This window comes from Tachysurus fulvidraco, chromosome 7 (assembly GCF_022655615.1).
Source record: "Tachysurus fulvidraco isolate hzauxx_2018 chromosome 7, HZAU_PFXX_2.0, whole genome shotgun sequence".
In the NCBI taxonomy this organism is placed as follows: Eukaryota; Metazoa; Chordata; class Actinopteri; order Siluriformes; family Bagridae; genus Tachysurus; species Tachysurus fulvidraco.
In genome coordinates this window covers 18,584,635-18,601,891 of record NC_062524.1, presented here as the reverse complement: position 1 = coordinate 18,601,891, position 17,257 = coordinate 18,584,635, and the positions used below count along the sequence as shown (strand labels likewise).

At 38.6% G+C, this 17,257-nt stretch overlaps 1 protein-coding gene and 1 non-coding gene across 2 annotated transcripts; one reads left to right on the top strand and one right to left on the bottom strand.

Annotated features, from left to right (window-relative positions):
* Positions 1-8,603: 8,603 nt before the first annotated feature.
* Positions 8,604-15,719, top strand: exosc9 (exosome component 9). The gene is made up of 12 exons (XM_027174550.2): positions 8,604-8,775; positions 9,612-9,706; positions 9,846-9,965; positions 10,048-10,150; positions 10,932-11,069; positions 11,193-11,275; positions 11,466-11,598; positions 11,819-11,907; positions 12,353-12,499; positions 12,611-12,741; positions 14,972-15,035; positions 15,493-15,719. Exons 1-12 carry the CDS (start codon positions 8,710-8,712, stop codon positions 15,512-15,514), a joined length of 1,191 nt encoding a protein of 396 aa, XP_027030351.1. The 5' UTR covers positions 8,604-8,709; the 3' UTR covers positions 15,515-15,719.
* Positions 15,720-17,072: 1,353 nt separating this feature from the next.
* Positions 17,073-17,146, bottom strand: trnai-aau. The gene has a single exon. It is a non-coding gene; the product is annotated as a tRNA-Ile (tRNA).
* Between the last annotated feature and the right edge of the window lie 111 nt (positions 17,147-17,257).

Sequence of the window (17,257 nt, the reverse complement as noted above, 5' to 3'; positions counted from 1 at the left end):
GAAAATGAATACAAAATGTATCTAAAAAGGTTTGTAATTACTTGCGAAATGTCATTAATAAAAAATAATCGTTATTGTTAAAAGTAAAAAAATTGTAAAAAATAAATTTTATATATATATATATATATATATATATATATATATATATATATATATATATATATATATATATATATATAAACGTAGTCAAGTCAGTTCACTGTTCTTGTATTGTAGTATGAACATGTGACCTGTTTGAACATGTGTCTAATTCATTCTCTGGAGATGTTTCATTTATTCTATTGCACTGTTATAATGAGTTTTTCCCCCGATTGCAATACTATGAACTGTGACAAATGAAGTTATTTATTTGCCCATCAGCAAAATCTGTGAAATTGCAGTGGTGGAAATCAAAACCCATATAATCAAAGTTATTATATTTAGATTTATACAACAACAAAAAATGGTACATTGGTCACCTTGACTACATCATGTTTGGGTGTTGAACAACGTTAGAACGAAAACTTTTCCACGCTCCATCCGTGGTCTTTTTGGTTGTGCAGGGCTCACCAAACTTCACCGATGATGCAGCATGTGAATTCGTCCCTTCCCGATTTTTCTCGTCTTTAATCGTGGATCGAGTCCCACCTGCTGCTCGGTCCTGCCTGCGCACTTTAGCGCGTCTGTTCTGAAACCAAACCTGAAAGAAAACCCCATATGGTGACACTGCAAGCATGCAGATACTTGCAGTGTATTTTACTTTAAAGTACCATAAACTTTGACGTTGTAAATCCCTCTGCTGCCTGGGAGGCAATTTTTAAAAAAAATAAGTGCGTTCCAATTTGCATACTGGAAACCATTGTGTAGTATAAATGGTGTGAGTAGAAAAATAGTCTAAGTGCACTTAAATAACCCAGAGGATGCACTTAATCAACCAGTGTGGCATGTTTGAGCACTTCATACAGGTATCAGCAGGTGGACAGGGCTACTAGGTGCATTTTTTTTACTCATGGGTTATAGTTCTGGTTAGAGGAGTATAGCATTCATACTCGTAGCAATTGAGAGTTAAGGGCCTTGCTCAGGGGCCCAGTAGTGGCAGCTTGGTGGACTTGGGAGCCTGGGATTCGAACTCAAGACCTTCCGATCAACCGTTCAACACCTTAACCTCTAGGCTACATCCCAGTTAACACTATGTGAGGGACGCAGGTCATTTGGGACGCAGGTCTTGACATTCTCTAAAATGTCCTTTTTTTATTTATGGATAAATTGTATGTCCAGCATAAACAGAAATTTCAGTATCGTAACAAGGGATATATTAATCAACTTGATGTATGATCACATCTCACGGCAACAGATTTCTGAAATTAGGTTTAGTGTTACCTGGACACGAGCCTCTGTTAAGTTGATCCTGTGCGCGAGCTCCTCGCGTGTGCAGATATCAGGGTATTGGATCTCAGCAAACACTTGCTCCAGTTCCAGAAGTTGCGCGTGCGTGAAGGTGGTGCGCGTTCGCCTACACTTCGACTTCCTGCCAACACCTGAATCATCACGGAGGAAGGACAAGGAGAAGGGTTAACATCACTATAAGGACATGGAGTTGTCTGCAGCTCAACCTCATTATGCATTCAAGACACTGAGAAATGCTGTTTGTAATCAGGTATAAAATATATAATTGGAATAATTTCTGCATTTTACATGTGCAAATAAAAAAAATGCATAATTAATTCTTGTGCACAAAATTGTGATCTCTGTGACGTTTTTATTTTATTTTTATTTGTTTGTTTGTTTGTTTGTTTGTTTGTTTGTTTGTTTGTTTAAACAAAAATACACATCCAGTGCATGGCAGCTCTAAGGACAGAGGAGGAGATCAGCTGATGACCAGATCAGCTCAAACTAACAGGATAGTGATTCACATAACTGTGATGAACAGAAAAGCATCTCGAAATGTACAAAAAGTGGGCTGAGAGCTTAGAACTTGAGCTTAGTAAAATAAAATGCAAACTAATTTTAATTTTAAATCCAAAATAAATGCAAACAGTATTGAATGAAATCTAACTGCAATTTATTTATTTTTATTTTTTTTGCTATAGTTTTAATTGTTTTAATCCCCAGTGTTCATGCAGCACTTTAATCTTTTACCATTGTCTCTTAAGTGTTCTGTTATCTTACCTATTACGCAGAGGGAGTTTGGTTGATCTGTCAGGATGCAGGGTCGTGGAAGAATAGGAAAAGCTCTGCTCTGGATCAAATTGACAGGAACTCCAAAGGGATGACTGGATGAACTGAAGTCTGAAGCGAAGCTGGTCATTCCCATCAGGTACTGCTGCTCACAGGCTGCAGAGTCCAAGCAGGAGAAATCCATCAGGAGTAAAAGGAAAGTTGCACAATTTCTGCTCCTGTGATTCAGAGCTGAGCTTTTAAGTGTCACCTGCTTTGTGACCCCCCTCTTTCCATTCAGTTGTGTTTGCATGACAAAAAGCTCACAGCAGCAACCAGCTTTCTCCATCGCTGGCCTGCACCAAGGGAAAGCAGGCAAAAAAGGTCTTCTTACTCAGTCATAGGACTCTTTTTTCAGTATTACACTTTCCCTCCTTCTGTCTCAAGATTAATGGCACTGTCCATCTCTACCTTAATGATAATGTATTCAGACGATCAGATTGGCAGCTACAGAGACCAATATGTTTTTTTATAATAATAATAATAATAACAATAATAATTATTATTATTGTTATTATTATTATTATTATTATTATTATTATTATTGTCATTATTATTATTATTATTGTTGTTGTTGTTGTCCTTATTTGTATTAATCTAATATAATTTATTAATTATTTGCACGGTACACAGAATCCTAAGCAGATACACTGTCATGCTGTCAACCAAAGATGACTTTAAAATACAGTACAATTTTAGAGTTTCTAAATCTTTAAAAATATAGTGTAATAATCTAAACAGAGACCGTATTCGGTGTGACAACTTTTTACCTTTCTGTTGTTTAAACAGTCACAAGTACACTTGGTTTTACATTTGCAGGAACTTCACTGGTAAGCTTTAATTGAACATCCTGAACAATCTGCTTGAGGAGACTGACTCTGACTTTTATTTTTATTTCACTTGCTAAACCCAAAAACATTTAATAGGTTTGTACTGTGCCTAAAGAGTGTTCTGTGATGTGTTGCTATTTTCACTGACATCCATATTGTTGTGTAACATTTTATTTACTATTCTATTGGATTTCAATTTGTCATGTAGGATCTTGATTGATAAAATATTATTAGAACTCTGTTTATTGCAAATTATCTTTAGCATTGAACTGTATCGAGCACAATACACACACACACACATACACGCACAACAAACTATATGGACTGCAATGACTTCCATGTCTACAGCACCAACATATCAAACTGTTACAGTTTGCTGTTTTCACACACTGTTTTTTGCTCTTTGCACATGCTAAATTTCACTGTTTTGCATGATACTTTATATCACCTCATGTCTCTGCTGCTATAACACTAATATGTTCATTCCTGTATTTCTGCACACACAATATTGTTTGAACCCACAGTATTTACACTGGTCGGTGCTGCTTTTGTGTATTGTCTTTTGTGTATTGTCTTTTATTTTTTCTCTGCACTGTCTTTTGTCCTGCACTGTCTTTCTGTCTTTTTATCTTTTTTCTTTTGTCCTGCACTGTCTTGTCTGTCTTGTTTGTCTTGTCCTGCACTTTATGTATCTAGGAATAACTTACTAAGTCCTTAGCTCTGCCTTTGTTCTATGTAGCAGACTGGTCCTGGAGAAACATTGTGTTATTTCACTGTGTACTGCAACAGCTATATACGTATGGTTGAAATGACAATAAAAGCTACTTGACTTGACTTGTTATTGGAATGTTCAGAGACATTACACAGGGGACTAAAAAAATCCATAAAGATTCGTTTGAAATGGTCATTAATCCTTAAACATTCATGAATTCATTTCTTCACAAATTTCTGGATAACAGGTTTTTTTTTGTTTTGTTTTTTTAAGTGTTTTTGAATATAAAGACAAAAGTGGAAAAATATGCACCTTTAGGTAAAAGATTTAAAAATCATGGATCTGATATATGATTCCTATGCAAGCTTCTTATTTGAATCCCGTAGCAGTCTGTTGTTATGTTCGAAAATATTAAATGTTTTCTTTTTTTTTTGTACTGACTCAAGAATGAAGAAGAGGTTTGTACATAAACAGTGAAATGCTCAGGTAAATTGCTAGTTCAAAAGAATATACAGTGCAAACCACACACACACACACACACACACACACACACACACACACACACACACACACACACACACACACACACACACATAGACATGGCATATTACTATAAATGAACACATAATATTTCAGGACATAATATTTCTTGTCCCTTATTATTATTATTATTATTATTATTATTATTATTATTATTATTATTATTATTATTATTATTATTATTATTATTATTATATTCATTTTTATTCTTCAGCTCTTTGCTCTGTGTGAGATAATTGATGCTAAACAGCTAATTAAAATGATTGATGATTGACCACGTGCGCTCCAGGGACCCGGGGGGCGGGGTCACGTGACACCGCCTGCAGATCAAAGCGCCTCTGCATCCGGCCATGTCATCCATCATAACGCACATATGAGAGGCTCGAGCTGCGTGTTATAAAGCTCACAATAACTACCATTGTGAGGTGTAACACTGGTGGCTGGTGTCTGGTTTAAAAAGGACATCTGCCTAAATGCACATTCTGCTCATGGACAATCAGAGGTCATAAAACTACATGAATGGATAACGAGATAATTTTGTGCCTTTGTATTCAGCTCATAAACTGAGGTTATGATCCATGAAAACAGTCTGCAGGCTAGTGATTAATGATGTCTGTTTGTCTGATTAGAAACAATGAATGATACATAAATCAGGTTTTATTTTATTTGTCCCATTGCAAAAAGCTCCACGTCGACTATAAGCACCTGTAAAAATGTTTTGGGTTTTTTTTGGTTGTATGAAGACTCAAAAAAGCTTCTTTGTTGGCATTTGCAACACAAACATTTTTATTATAAAGTTTTATGTGATGGATCAAACAGTTATGGTTTTCCGAAACAAGATGGTGTTTAATCATTCCAGATAACATTCTGACAGAAGTCAAGTCAAGAAGCTTTTATTGTCATTTCAACCATACAGTGTACAGCTGTTACAGTACACAGTGAAATGGGACAATGTTTCTCCAGGATCATGGTGCTGCATAAAACAAAGGCAGAGCTAAGGACTTAGTAAGTAGTCCTAGATACATAAAATGCATCGTGCAACCTGGTGCAAACAGTGCAAGACAAGACAAACAAGACATTACACAAAAGACAATACACAAAAGCAGCACCGACCAGTGTAAATGCTGTATGTTCAATCGATATTGAGTGTGCAGAAATACTGGAATGAACACATTAGTATTATAGCAGCAGTTACCCGAGATAATGTAACGTATTGTGCAAAACAGCAAACCACTGAAATGTGAGACAGCATGTGCAAAGAGCAAAAAACAGTCTGCAAAAACAGCATGTGATGGCTGTATATTGGAAGTGTGTGTATTTAGTGTCTGTAAAGTTGATGTGCATGTGTATGTTGTGCTCAGTACCATTCAGTTCAGTTGTTATTCAGTTGTTGTTTAGTTGTGATTCTGATGGCTTGTGGCAGGAGGGTGAAGAGTGTGTGTGAGGGGTGTGTGGGGTGAAGACTGTGTGTGAGGGGTGTGTGGGGTCATCCACAATGCTGTTGGCTTTGCGGATGCAGTGTGTGGTGTAAATGTCCGTGATAGAGGGAATAGAGACTCCAATGATCTTCTCAGCTGTCCTCACTATACGCTGCAGGGTCTTGCGATTCAAGACGGTGCAGTTCCCAAACCAGACAGTGATGCAGCTGCTCAGAATGCTCTCAATGGTCCCCCTGAAGTCAGGATGGGGGGAGGGGGGGTGTGCCTTTCTCAGCCTTCGTAAGACGTAGAGATGCTGCTGGGCTTTCTTGGTGATGGAGCTGGTGTTGTGTGACCAGTTAGCTTTTGCACCTTCTCTCTGTATTCTGACTTGTTCTTTCTGATGAGACCCACCAGAGTCGTGTCATCGGCGAACTTAATAATATAGTTTGATCTGTGCATTGCTGCACAGTTGTGAGTCAGCTAGGTGAACAGCAGTGGGCTGAGCACGCAGTCCTAGGGGGCTCCAGGAGATGATGTTCCTGAACCGGACTGACTGAGGTCTCCCTGTCAGGAAGTCCAGGATCCATTTGCAGAAGGAGGTGTTCAGTCCCAGCAGGCTCAGCTTCCCAATCAGTTGCTGAGGGATGATTGTATTAAATGCTGATCTAAAGTCTATGAACATCATTCGTACATGTGTCTTTATTGTCCAGGTGGGTGAGGGCTAAATGAAGGGACGTGGCAATGGCATCGTCCGTGGAGCGGTTTGGAAGATACGCGAACTGTAGGGGTCCAGTGAGGGTGGTAACTGGGTCTTGATGTGCCTCATGACCTGCTTCTTGAAGCACTTCATAACGATGGGTGTGAGTGCGATGGGACGATAGTCATTGAGGAGGACACTGTAGATTGCTTTGGGACGGGGACAATGGTGGTTGTCTTGAAGCACGTAGGAACAACGGCGCTGCTCAGGGAAATGTTGAAGACATCCGTGAAGACATCTGCTAGCCGTTCTGCGCATTTCCTGAGCACCCTGCCAGGAATGTTGCCTAGTCCAGCAGCCTTCCGTGGGTTAACTCTGCATACAGTTCTCCTCGCGTCAGCCGTGGATAGACAGAGTACCTGATCGTTGTGGGGAGGGATAGTCTTCATTGCCGCTATGTTGTTCTGCCCCTCAAACCGATATTAGTCATTCAGAAGTCATTCAGTGCATTCTGAGAGGGAGGCATCACTATTACAGGCAGGTGAAGCTGTCTTGAATATCATGATCGCCTGTATGCCCTGCCACATGCGCCGGGTGTCTCCATTGTGGCTGTGGCTGTGGATTGTCTGAAGCAAGCATATATCATTCTTTGTGCACAAGCAACCCATTTTTAACAGCATCTGGTGATTTAGGACAGTCGTGTAATTGGTTTAGAGAATTATGATGTATATCATGTGTTCTGCTGGCAGGAAATATAATAAAATGCTTTTCAAAATACAACAGATTGTTAATATGCAATGAACTTTATTTAAAAAAAAAAGTATGTACTTTATATTGTCAAATGTTTGTGGACACCTGACAATCACATTCCTTTCTGGTGCATAAAATCTTTTTTCTTTTCTTTTCTTTTTTAATAATGCAAATAAACACAAGTCCACCAGGTGCAAGGACGCACAGATGCAATTCACATTTTCGTCACATGTTATTGGTGGCGCTGTTTAACGCACTTCACAGCTCAGCCACATAAGGATGAGTCTTATACCAGGGAATCTTTGGATTGTTTTTTTTTTTTTTATTAGGTACAAAATCTGAAGACAACAAAATGGCATTAATTAGTGCACAAACGTATACAAGGCTCTAACATAGGAGGCTCAGCACAGTAGAACCATATTAATTCCATGAAACAAGACAATAATATTAAGAAAATATAATTACAACAAATTATGTAATACAAACCAATGAAACCGTTTCAATGCATTTTGATTGTTTCATCTTATTAAGGGCATGATTTCTAAATATAATAAACAAAGGAGGAGATTTCAAACATCTACGTTTACGTATAAAGTATTTTGCTTAAAATATAACATAATTAATTGAACCGTACGAAACCGAGCACTCTTTGGTTGTAACTTATAATTGAAGTGTCTTGGAAAGTGAGAGTGAAATTGATCAGCTACCAACCAGCCCTGCAATGAAGAATGAGAAAGAATTAAAAATAAATAATAATAATAATAATAATAATAATAATAATAATAATAATAATAATAATAATTATTATTATTATTATTATTATTATTATTATTATTATTTAAAAGGGGCTGCAGTGATTTTGAAATAAGAGTCAGAACATTAACACAATTTTATATATCATCACTATCTTTTATCCATTAGATCCACAGCACTAAACAGATATTTCTGTTCATCCAGTCCTGAAAAAATAGGGATTTTTTTCTATGTAAAATAGATTATTATTATTTTTTAAACAAAATGTAATGCCATATTATTCAAATCTTAAAATACTAAAAAAACATAAAGGAAATAAAATAAAGGAAAAATAAATAATAAAAAATTATTTAAAAAAAAGAAAGGGTGTGAAGCAATATAATTCATTTAGAAAAAGAGGAATTAAATTAACAGATTTGTTAAATTGTTAAATTTGATAGTTTTTGGCTTGTTGGTCCTTTTTAAAGTGTCAAACTTTTTATTTTGTATTATTTTCAGCTTAAAATGGAAAATGTTTGTTTTCCAAATAAAATAAAAATATTGAAAATAAAAATATAACATTTCGCCATTTTAATTTCCTAATAAAAAAACATAACGTATTTTTTTCTGTATATTAATAATGATTCAAAAACGTTTTTCATATCTAAAGTAGATTTCTTTATTCTTGGACGCGGGACTTACGTCATTACTGCGCGCCATTGTTTTGCCGTGCTGTCGTCATCAAATCGCGCACGAGGCTGCTCATGCTTACAAGCAGAACGTGAGCTACTCAGGATCTCAGGACGCGATTGTTATTTAATAGCTCCAGCTATGAGGGAGACGCCTTTATCGAACTGCGAGAGAGACTTTCTCCTTAAATCCATTCAGGAAAAGAAGGTAAAAGTCTAAAAGTCTACACACTGACAGCAAGTGAGCTGCATTTTCTGGCTAGCTAACATGATTTAGCCCAAAATGTAAACATGGTTCCTTCTGCTCCCTGTATGAGTGCATGATATACTAGCTTTAACACTCAGTTTAGTGCACTAGATGTACAGCTGTTGTAGCGTAGTGGTTAAGGTGTTGGACCAGAAGATCATGGGCTCGAATCCCACGTCCCCCAAGCTGCCACTGGACTAGCACTTCCCCCCTCCAGGCAGACCCTTTTGCCCTGGATTTAGACTAATGTTTAAGGTGTTGGACTTCTGATCAGAAGCTCATGGGTTCGAATCCCACATCCTTCAAGCTGCACTGCACTACCAGTCCCTCTATTTTTCTCTTTCTCTTCCCCCAGCCCCTTTCGTGCCGGCTTTAAGGTGTTGGACTATTGACCAGAAGGTTGAATCCCATGTCCACTGCACTACCACTAACCCCCAACAGCCCCCAAACAGCCCCTTTTGCTCTGGCTTTAGCCTAGTGGTTAAGGTGTTGGACTGTTAACCAGAAGGTCATGGGTTTGAATCCCAGGTCCACCAAGCTGCCACTGCTGGGTCTCTGATCAATTCCCTTTTAACCCTCAATTGCTCAGTTGTCTAAATTGAAATAAAATGTAAGTCACTCTGGATAAAGGTGTCTGCTAAATGCCCGAGATGTAAATATAAAATATAAGTTATTATTCTTATGAACCTGGTGAATTGAAATCTTTTTTATGCATATTATTGTGTGCTTTTATAATAACGTTATTTCAAATGGTTAAAAATTACTAAAAATAGATTTTTTTGTTTGTTTGGTTTTAGCGTTTGGATGGAAGGCAAACCTACGATTACCGCAATATTAAAGTAACGTTCGGTACGGATTACGGCTGCTGTACGGTCATCCTTGGGAAGACGAGGTAAAGTGCTACAACAAACATTTGCTTATATAACATCTGTATACAGCAACCTACAGTATATAAACTCAGCTCACACCTCTATGTATGTGATGCATTATGAACAAAGAGCTTTAACATGTATCTGCGTGTTATTCCTCAGGGTGCTCGCTCAGGTATCATGTGAGTTGGTTCCTCCAAAAGATTCCCGTCCCACTGAAGGCATCATGTTTTTTAACTTGGAGCTTTCTCCCATGGCATCGCCTGGCTTTCAGTCCAACAGGTACGCCACGACATCCTCATGTAGGTCTCCTTATAGACGTGTCCGTCGTATTTGCGCTTACGGAATGTCTCGTCTCTTGTAGACAGTCTGAGTTATTAGTGACGCTGAACAGGCAGCTCGAGAGATGTCTGAGGAACTCCAGATGCATCGACATGGAGTCTTTGTGTGTGATCTCAGGAGAAAAGGTGACACCTTGAATATGCTCTATAATATTATTATTGTTGTCGCTGTTTGTATGTACTTCCTGCTTACAGTATGTTCTGTATTGTATTTTATTGACACATCTGACGCATATATACAGAAATAAATAAACCAGACTGCGAACATGTTCACGTAGATAAACAGGTAGAATCAAGGCTTTAATAAATACTCTGCAATCAATAAATCCATGAGCAGAGACGCATTGTGATTCGTTTTATATTTGTATCAATCAACATCGAAGGCTCTGGTTTACTGATCAGAAGGTCAGGGGTTCAAGCCCCCGCAGCTCCAAGCTGTCACTGTTGGGCTCATGAGCACAACACTTAACCTTCTCTGCTCCAGGGTCATACTGATGCACATGAACACCACCACAAATACGTGATAACAAGTGGGGAAATTTTTTATTTTAATTGAATCAGAAGCATATTGGTTTACATTTAAAGGAGAGAAATGGTTCGATTCTGACATACAGAATAAAAAAAATTTAAACACACAGTAGGCACCTTTTGGTAGTCTTGCTGTATTGTTTTTTTTTTTAAGTTAATTAAGAAAAGGTTCATCTCCATTTCGTTCCGACCAAAGTGACTCGAACGCTTGTGACCTCGTAATTACGACTTCCTGACTTATAATTAAGGCATGTGTGAAATAAAGACATTCAGCATGCTGTACTGTAGATATGACAGATAAAAGAACTTCAGGTACCGAAACTAGTTTTTAGTGGACATGGGTTAACAGTGATGGTCGTGTTGTTGATTTGATGGACAGGTTTGGCAAATCCGCGTTGACGTTCACATTCTAAATCATGATGGGAATCTGATGGACGCTGCGAGCGTTGCAGCCATTTCAGCGCTCTGTCACTTCAAAAGGCCTGAGGTCGCCATCCAGGGTCGAGACGTCACTGTGGTGAGTGTGGTCTTTTGTAGTGCTTCATATATCCACTTGTGCAGTATTTAAACACAACGTTCTCAATGCCGTCTTACTGCTTTTACACCGAGCTGTTGTTTTTGTGTTTGTTTGTTTGTTTAGTTCGGCCCAGAAGAAAGGGATCCAATTCCGCTGAGTGTTTACCACATGCCTATTTGTGTGAGCTTCGCCTTCTTCCAGCAGGGGTAACCAAAAAAATCAAACAAAACAAAGCGCCATGTGACAGCTGCATTCAGGATGCTCTCATAGTTAGATTTGTTTGGTCTTATTAAGTTTGAAGCAGATCTGATGTGGTTGCATTGATGTTTTTTAACCATCCGCGTTTTCAGACGTTCGGTCGGCTAAGCGAGTCCTAATCCTCACTGTCTCCCGCAGCTCGTATTTGCTGGTGGATCCGTGCGAGAAAGAGGAGCTGGTCATGGATGGACTCTTGGTCTTGGCCATGAACAAACACAGAGAGATCTGCTCCATTCAGTCCAGCGGAGGCATCATGCTACTCAAAGACCAGGTACAATGGGAAATGGGGTTAGACAGATAGTGAGAGAGACCGCGTGATGTAGAGGGATTAATAGGATGGACAGAGAAAGAGACATAGAATAAAAGAGAAAAAGATGTGTGTTGTTTTTTAATTTGTTTCCGAAAATATATGTAGTGTGATGCAAAGGTGTGTGTGTGTGTGTGTGTGTGTGTGTGTGTGTGTGTGTGTGTGTGTGTCTGCATATGGTTAGGTTCTGAGGTGCAGCAAAATAGCAAGTGTGAAAGTGTCAGAAATCACAGAGCTCATCACTAAAGCCCTGGAAAATGACAGACGAGCCAGGTAAGTAAATGTGTGTGAGAGTGTGCGAGCGAGAGTGTGCGAGCGAGAGTGTGCGAGCGAGAGTGTGCGAGCGAGAGTGTGTCTAAGTCTCAGGTTTTTATCATTAGCTTTAAAAATGAATATTGATATTTAATTTTATTATTATGAATAACAATAATAATGCATTATAACTCTAATATTCTGACATAATGGCTACTTTAATATCTGACCGGTTCGCTCAGCTGGTTCCATACAACCACTTTTCAACGTATTGCTAATATTTTTGTAAACCACTTACATTGTGAACTCACAAGGAGTCTCTTAACAATACATTTAAAATAAATGGTTGAAAGACTAACTTTGACTGCATGAGATTCTTGCTTGTGATTGTACCGATAACTAAACTGCACTGATTGTTTTAAATGTGGAAGGTTCAAACTTTAACCGGCATCTTGTTCATCTACAGGAAAGAAGGTGGCAAGTTCGGCTTCGCCGAGTCTGTAGTAAAAGAGCGGATCACAGTCCTGACGAGAGAGGAAGCGCCGTTGGACACGAAGGATATCCAGGCGACAGCTGACGGCATCATCGGCAGTGCGGACGTTCCTCCTGAAGTGTATCTTTATCAGCTGATTGTTTCAGAAAATATATATTTTTTGTTTGATTCACAGACTAAATTGGGGGTCTGTTGACTTTTCTCCACTTGTGTCCTTGACCGTTTGATTAGCGTTCCCTCCCCTGTCATTGTTGCCACGGGAACTGGACAGGTAGGGGAAGGGCTAGAGAACACATGGGGTTTGGAAGAAGATGACGATGAAGAGGAAATGTCTGACATACCCGAGCGGAAGAAAAAGGAAGGTAACTTTGTGTCTGTACATCATTTTTTTGTTGTCTTTGTTTTCCTCCCTTTCTGAGTCTCAGGAGGCTTAAATTAGCCGAGGAGGATGGCGCAATTTAAAAGAGGCACGCGCAACTTTTATCCAATCACGTCTGTTGACCACGTAAATATGTAAATAAAAAGATTAAGCCAGGATTTAGGAATATGTATAGTGTGAAATATCAGATTATAAAGAGCCATTGTTATTAATCTCCTGTGAAAAGCCCTGCTCAATGATGCTATAAGATTTAAGCTGAGAACACGTTGCCTCTCAGAATCACTTGATCAGTCGCAGACTCACACTGTGCCGTGTGTAATTATTAAGAGGGACTGCAGGGTCGTCCTACGTTACGGCTAAAACCGCTCATGACCATTAAACAGCATCTTTTATGGACTATGATCATTTTCACAAGTGTAGCGCAGGAGACTCAAGCGTGTGAAGCAGTCGTACTTCAGTTCAAATGAGTGAGCACTGAGCACGAACTCCTGCTACACACGTGGACAAAATTGTTGGTAACCTTCGGTCAGTGAAAGAAAAACTCACAATGGTCACAGAAAAAACTTTAATCTGACAAAAGTAATAATAAAAATTCTATGAATGTTAACCAATGAAAGTCAGACATTGCTTTTCAACTATGCTTCAATGGAATTATTTACAAAAAAAAAAACTCATGGAACAGGTCTAGACAAAAATGATGGTACCGATAACTTAATATTTTGTTGCACAACCTTTTGAGGCAATCACTGCAATTAATCAGACGATTCCTGTAACTGTCAATGAAACTCCTGCACCTCTCAGCAGGTATTTTGGCACACTCCTCATGAGCAAACTGCTCCAGTTGTTTCCGGTTTGAAGGGTGTCTTTTCCAGATGGCATGTTTCAGCTCCTTCCAAAGATGCTCAATAGGATTAAGGTCAGGGCTCACAGAAGGCCTCTAGGGTGTTTTTAGCTGTGTGTTTTGGGTCATTGTCCTGTTGCAAGACCCATGACCTGTGACTGAGACCAAGCTTTCCTGCACTGGCCAGCACATTTCTCTCTAGAATCCCTTGATAGTCTTCAGATTTCATTGTATCCTGCACAGATTCAAGACACCCTGTGCCAGATGCAGCAAAGCAGCCCTAGAACATAACAGCCTCCTCCATGTTTCACAGTAGGGACAGTGTTCTTTTCTTGATATGCTTCATTTATCCATCTGTGAACATAGAGCTGATGTGCCTTGGTAAAAAGTTGTCCATAGAACATTCTCCCAGAAGCTTTGTGGCTTGTCAACATGTAGTTTGGCATATTCCAGTCTAGCTTTTTTATGATTTGTGTCCTCCTTGGTCGTCTCCCATGTAGTCCACTTTGGCTCAAACAACGACGGATGGTGTGATCTGACACTGATGTTCCTTGAGCATGGAGTTCACCTTGGATCTCTTTGGAAGTCTTTCTGGGCTCTTTTGTTACCATTCAGATTATCCGTCTCTTTTCCTCCTGCGGCCACGTCCAGGGAGGTTGGCTACAGTCCCATGGATCTTAAATTTCTGAATAATATGTGCAACTGTAGTCACAGGAACATCTAGCTGCTTGGAGATGGTCTTATAGCCTTTTCCTTTATCATACTTGTCTATAATTTTCTTTCTAATCTCCTGAGACAACTCTATCCTTCGCTTCCTCTGGTCCATGTTGAGTGTGGTACACACCTTGTCACCAGACAACACAGTGACTACCTGGAGCCCTATACTGTATATAGGCCCACTGACTGATTACAGGATTGTAGACACCTGTGATGTGTCTACAATCCCTAACATGTCCCTTTGGTCACATTATTTTCAGTCTTTTCTAGGGGTAGCATCATTTTTGTCTAGACCTGTTCCACGAGTTAATTTTTTAAAATAATTCCATTGAAGCATGGTTGAAAAGCAATGTCTGACTTTCATTGGTTAACATTCATAGAATTTTTATTACTTTTGTCAGATTAAATTTTTTTTCTGTGACCATTGTAGGTTTTCTTTCATTGACCGAAGGGTACCAACATTTTTGTCCACGTGCGTATAATGTGTTGAATACTCGTTAATTAAAAATAAATAATAAACGTAACTCTGCTGCCTGAATGTCTGTTGTACTGCTGAAAGAGTTACACAGTCTCTGCTCGCCCACAGAAGGCAGTCCTCTCTCAGCGGAATGTTTTTATTTAGTCTGTACACCTCAGGGTTTGTTTTGTCTCGCAGATGAAGTGATGGTCCTCTCAGACAGCGAGGAAGAAGAAGTTGTGATTTTGAATCAAGACGGCCAGTAAGTATAGTCCAAGATCCTCCCGGTGTCTCATTCTTACTCTGTATTAAAAGACATCGAAATCTCCACCCTGATACACATTGTTTTCCTGTGAGTTTTATATTCAAACTGAATTGCACTTGAATGTGGAGAGTCTGATTTGATCCATGACCGCATCTGCTTTGTTAGCAACAAGCTAGCCAGCTATAACATTAGTGCTAATGAGTTTGTAATGTCTAATTATTTCCTCAGAAATGTGAACTGTACACACTGTTAGAGATTTAACCAAATAATGTGTTTGAGCAAATTGAACAAATTGAGCTAAATTAAGAGCTAGAAGTAATTGCTGTTAAAGTATTAATTAATGTAGTTATGACCATTTATTTACTATGTGATTCAGGGTGGATTATTTTTTTACCCCTCAAGTTTCATATTAACTGCAAACTAACAACTTAATTTTCTTTTACACGAAATCCAGAACCAAACGCTCGCAACGCTGAAGAGGAAACGAAGCTGTAAGAAGGACCAGCGTTCCACTCGAGCTGGTGTTTCCAGCCTGTCAAGCTGCCTTTCTGATCACTGCCTTTTGTTCGATCAAATTGATCGGTTCTTGGGCATCAAAAAGATGGCACAGAAAAGCTAAATAAATGTTTCTTTCTTTTTTTTGTTTTTACATTATATATTAAAACTATTTGATTCAATGTAGATGGGATGGTTTTGGTTTTATTGAATACTGTCATAAACAATAAGATGATTCAAAATAATATAGAAAAAACATAGCTGTGAGCAGACGTTCAAGCACTTTGTGTGCGTGCGGAAAAAGGATTTCATGTATTATTTATCTTGTGAGACTGACGTTTACAGAGATGGAAACCATTTGGCCAAATGGGGTGGGACTTCCCGGCTTTCTAGCTCTGGTTTAACTCCAAGTTTAAAGTCTCTAGGCCTTAGTATTTGGTTGGCACCAACAGTTTTAGGAGAAAAACATAGCAGTAATTAAAATTCCTACAATAACTAATGGGTTTCAGTCCCAGGAAAGAGTCTAATATGATCTCATGTTCTCTTATGTTTAAATGTCCTCTCCCCTGCATTTTGTGCAGGTTGTAGTTGTTGTGCTTCGAGTGATGTGTTACAAGGTGATGGAGAAAAAAAAATCATTACTATTTAGTAGCTAATGAATCGTAAGTTGTACTTGTGACTAAGGAAAAGAAAGCTAAAGCGTTATTTGCTTTTTGTAAACATTTCTAGTATTATTTTTTTTTACTCAACAGTCAAATGACAGCCAGAAATAACCATTTTGTAGGACATCCTTAATTCATATTATAATTATTATAATATGATTTACATGCAAAACTGTGAATTTGACTGTTATTATTTTGAATTCGTATCAAAACCGTCTCAAATTGAATTTCACACAGAATTCTATCTAATTAATATCGACATGTGACAGTCATAAAGCTGTAGCCAACGTGTCCAGATGAGTCTTAGGTAAAATGTTTATTTAAAAAAAAAAATTTCTCTTCTATATTAAGAGAATCATTTTATACTGAAATGTAATACTGAATCCTTACATCGGATTCACAGATCAAAATCTCTCTTTCACCTCCACAGCAAAGTCCAGCTCAGCTCCTCACTGATCACTGTCCATCAGCAGATAGTTCACTGACCACCGATCCCATCCTTCTGCCAGTTACGAAGCCCTCAGTAACCATTACCTCTTGTCTAAAAGTTTCCTTCTACACAAATCACCCCTTTTGGTTCTCCCTTGTCCGACGTGCTTCCTGAGCCGGTCTATGTAAAGTCCTGTCTCTAAACGGCGCTCTCTGTTGTTTAAAACCCACCTGATCTCCAAAGCTTTCAACGTTTCAGCAACTAACTTAATTCTCATTTGCTTTATATGTAGCTTTTGAGTATTAACTCCTTGTGTTGACTACCATAAGCATCCATGGATGGGTCCCTGAAAATCAGGTTATACATAAAAATCGATTTTTTATTATTAATTTTTAATTCCCGCCATTTATTTGTACTCCCTGGTGAGAAATTAAAAGTATTACTTCTTGGCCCGTACGGGGATCGAACCCGCGACCTTGGCGTTATTAGCACCACGCTCTAACCAACTGAGCTAACCGGCCTGGCTGCCGAGGCTTCTTTGCACTAATATAAATCAGATCTATTTTAAAACTAAATTACGTTTGTATATTATTTCCGATTCTATCCATAACAGTTTATAAAGGAAAAATGCT